The following is a 3,238-nucleotide window of genomic DNA, read 5'->3' on the forward strand; positions in this document are numbered from 1 at the left end:
TTTATTTTTATAGATAATAACCTTATTATCGCTAGTATAACTTTCACTGGTTTCTTCATTTTTAGAAGCTATATAAGCATAGGATGCTAGGCTTAAATTCACTTTTCTTTTATTGTTTTCATCTGGATCTTTATAATAGTCTAGACTTAATTCATTATATTGATCTAGATTATCAGATATAGTAGTATCTTTATTTTCGTCTATATTACTACTAGCGCCATTATTATTAGAGGTATTAGGTAAATCGCTAGCGCTAGAGCTAGTGCTTCCTAAATCGGTATTATCCTCTATATAGCTAATTTCTAGTAGCGTCTGATAATCATTATTGTCTGATCTATTATATTTATCGGTATATAGTAAATCTTCCTTAATTATAACGTTTTTAGTGCTTATAACCTTTTCCTCGTTAGATATATAAACTAGGAAGTTATTAGCCGATTTAAATCCTATTAATATGCCTTTATTACCCTTTTCGGATAATTTGCCATGCTTTCTAGTCTCTTTTGGGACTAGTATATAAGCTAGTGACCCTATAATCTTAATATAGCCTATTTGCGGCTTTTTGCCTATTAGGGCCTTATAAGGGGTTTTATTTATAATAGAGTTATAAGTCCGATTTTTAATATATGCTATAGACTGAACTAGATAAGGCCATAGAGCTAAAGGTATATTCTTAGCTTTACAAATAGTTATAAGCCTTTCTATTATATATTTATTTAATATCTCAGCTATACTATTCTGGGAAGCTGAATAAGGGCTAGTATATTCGCATATAATGCCATTGGAGTTGCAAAATAGGCTCTACTTATTAGATTTAAATTCTTTAGCATTATCTAGTTTTAAAGCCTTAATTTTAGCTTCAGGAAACTGTGTTTTTATCATATTAAAGAATTTAACTAGTATGCTATATGCGTCCCCTTTATGCTTTATAGGATATATCCATATAGCTCGGCTACCTCTATCGGTTATAGTCATAAAGTACTTTTCCCCTTTTAGGCCTAGCGGCTTAATTGGACCAGCGATATCTATATCGTATACGCTTAATATAAGCGCGCTAGACATAGGCTTTTTACTACTTATATTATAGAATTTGCCTATAATATAAGGTTCGCAGTTACTTATAGTATCGCTTTTAGTCTCACCGCCTTCAAGGCTTAATCCGGACGTATTATTTATAGTTTTAAGTAATAAGTCCTTATTTAAGTGATTTAGCCTATTATGATATAGGTCTAATTTATTATTCGCAGATTTAGTATAATATACTATAGGCTCTAATACATTAAAATCCACTAGTATATTTAGATAATAAGCATTATTATGCCAAGAAGCGGTCACTCTTATGCTTTTATTATCTAGTTCGACTATATCCTTTTTAAAAGTTATATTCCAATTTTTATTAATTAGCTCTTTAGTGCTAATTAGATTAGCTTTTAGGTTAGGCGCGTAAAATACGTTTTTAATAATAATTTCATTATTATTAGCCTTAACCGGAATATCGCCTTTTCCTAAAACAGCTAGACTATAGCTATTTGCTATTCTAATGCTTTTATTAGAAACAGACTTATAGTTTAATAGCCAGTCTTTATTAAATGTATAATGCTCACTAGCGCCAGAATCTAATACTAATTTAGTTTTATTAATATTAGCTTCTTTGTTATTTATTCCATTATAGACTAGTGACATCATAACTGTTTTAGTGGATTCAGTCTTTTCAGAAGCTTTATTATTATTTTTATTTTGTTTTAGCTCTGGATATTTAATCCAGCATTTAGCTTCTATATGCCCCTTTTTATTGCAATGTTTACAAATAGGCATTTTATTGCTAGTGGCTTTATTAGCCGAAGAATCTGACCCTAATCTAGCTTCTTCGCTTATAATGTCTGAAATAAGCTTAGTAATATCGATATTTTTTATATTACTAGTCACTTCTTTGTATTTTCGGGAGCTAAAGGCATTAAAAGAGCTAGATAGGCCTTTAAATAGCAAGATAGCTATAAACGGCTTAGGCAATTCGTAGCCTAGCTCTTTTAGGTATATAGCCGAGGATTGGATATAGCTAGTATACTCGTCTGCGCTTTTAAAAGACTTATAGCTAGCGTCTATTAGCTTGTTAAAGTAACGCGCTATAGTCTCTAAATTAGTCTCCCTGAAAGTAGCTTTTATTGCAGCCCAAAGTAGGTCAGCAGTAGGCTGATCCTTAAATCTGTCTATATTATCAGCGCTTATAGTAGACTTTATAGCGCCTAAGGCTTGCTTAGTATTTCGGCTATATTCGGTTTCTTTATCTAGATATTTTATAGCTAATTTAGGGCTTCTAGGTCCAGATTCAGTATAGTATAGCGATCTTATAGAGAGTGGATTACGCTCTAAACCGTCTATATAAGGCATAAAGCCATGGATTTCCAAAAACAGACTAGCCTCTTTTAGCTATTCTATATAATTAGATCTACTGACTAGCACTTCCCCTTTATAAGAGGTGATTGCGGCCATTTTCAAGTGAATTTACTGCAGTGAATAGTGCTAAAATGCTATAGCTACTTTTTAAGCTCTAATTTCAGCTATCTAAGTCTTTAGCTTTTTTAGCTTATTTTAGCTACTATTTCTAACCGTAAATGATTTAGACTTATGCACTAGTCTTATTATTATGCTAGTGTCTTATTTAGCCTTATTTTATTAAAATCCGATAATCTTTCGGTTTACAAAAGCTATTTTCTTTTTGAATCTTGCTAAAAGTAGCTATTTAAGGGTAGCTATAAGCTAAACTAGCTTTATATACTATTTTATGGTTTATAGTACTGCTATTTGGCTTATATATAACTTTCGACGGATTTGGACTAGTCCTTCGTCTAGTATAGCTATTTCTTCCTTAGCCGATTCTTAAGTTGCAATTAGGTATTTGCGGCTTTCTTAGCCTTCCTTATGCAATTCACTTGTTTTTAGCCTTTTTAGGCTTAAAGTAGGTTCCTTTCCCTTATTTAGCCTATTTAGGCTATAATTTGCGTAGTAATACTACTTACTAGATTGTTCCTTAGTACTAAGTATAGCTACGGCTAAGGTTTATTATAGCCGCACCTATATATAGCAAAAAGTACTAAAAACTAGCTTCTCTTATAATGCTAGGTAGTAAATAAGCGTAATTCACCCTCTCCGAGGATGGCTTCTTAGAACCTGCTTATTTACTCCTAGCGTTATAATTTGAACCAATAGAGAGTAAGCAGCCACTCCTTTTAACCTGACC

The 3,238-nt window shown here is 32.0% G+C and overlaps 2 protein-coding genes across 2 annotated transcripts; both read right to left on the reverse strand.

Annotated features, from left to right (window-relative positions):
* Window positions 1-210: 210 nt before the first annotated feature.
* LHYA1_G009216 (uncharacterized protein) lies at window positions 211-782 on the reverse strand (the record flags this gene model as incomplete). Its single annotated transcript, XM_031154120.1, has 2 exons — window positions 211-672; window positions 735-782. Coding segments are annotated over 2 exons (510 nt in total), but the record flags the coding sequence as incomplete, so codon positions are not given.
* Window positions 783-801: 19 nt separating this feature from the next.
* On the reverse strand, window positions 802-2,490 carry POLX (Retrovirus-related Pol polyprotein from transposon TNT 1-94; the record flags this gene model as incomplete). The annotated part of the gene is made up of 2 exons (XM_031154121.1): window positions 802-2,427; window positions 2,455-2,490. The coding sequence occupies 2 exons, from the start codon at window positions 2,488-2,490 to the stop codon at window positions 802-804; spliced, it is 1,662 nt and encodes a 553-aa protein (XP_031000959.1).
* Between the last annotated feature and the right edge of the window lie 748 nt (window positions 2,491-3,238).

Source organism: Lachnellula hyalina, assembly GCF_007821495.1.
Source record: "Lachnellula hyalina strain CBS 185.66 chromosome Unknown contig00327, whole genome shotgun sequence".
In the NCBI taxonomy this organism is placed as follows: domain Eukaryota; kingdom Fungi; phylum Ascomycota; class Leotiomycetes; order Helotiales; family Lachnaceae; genus Lachnellula; species Lachnellula hyalina.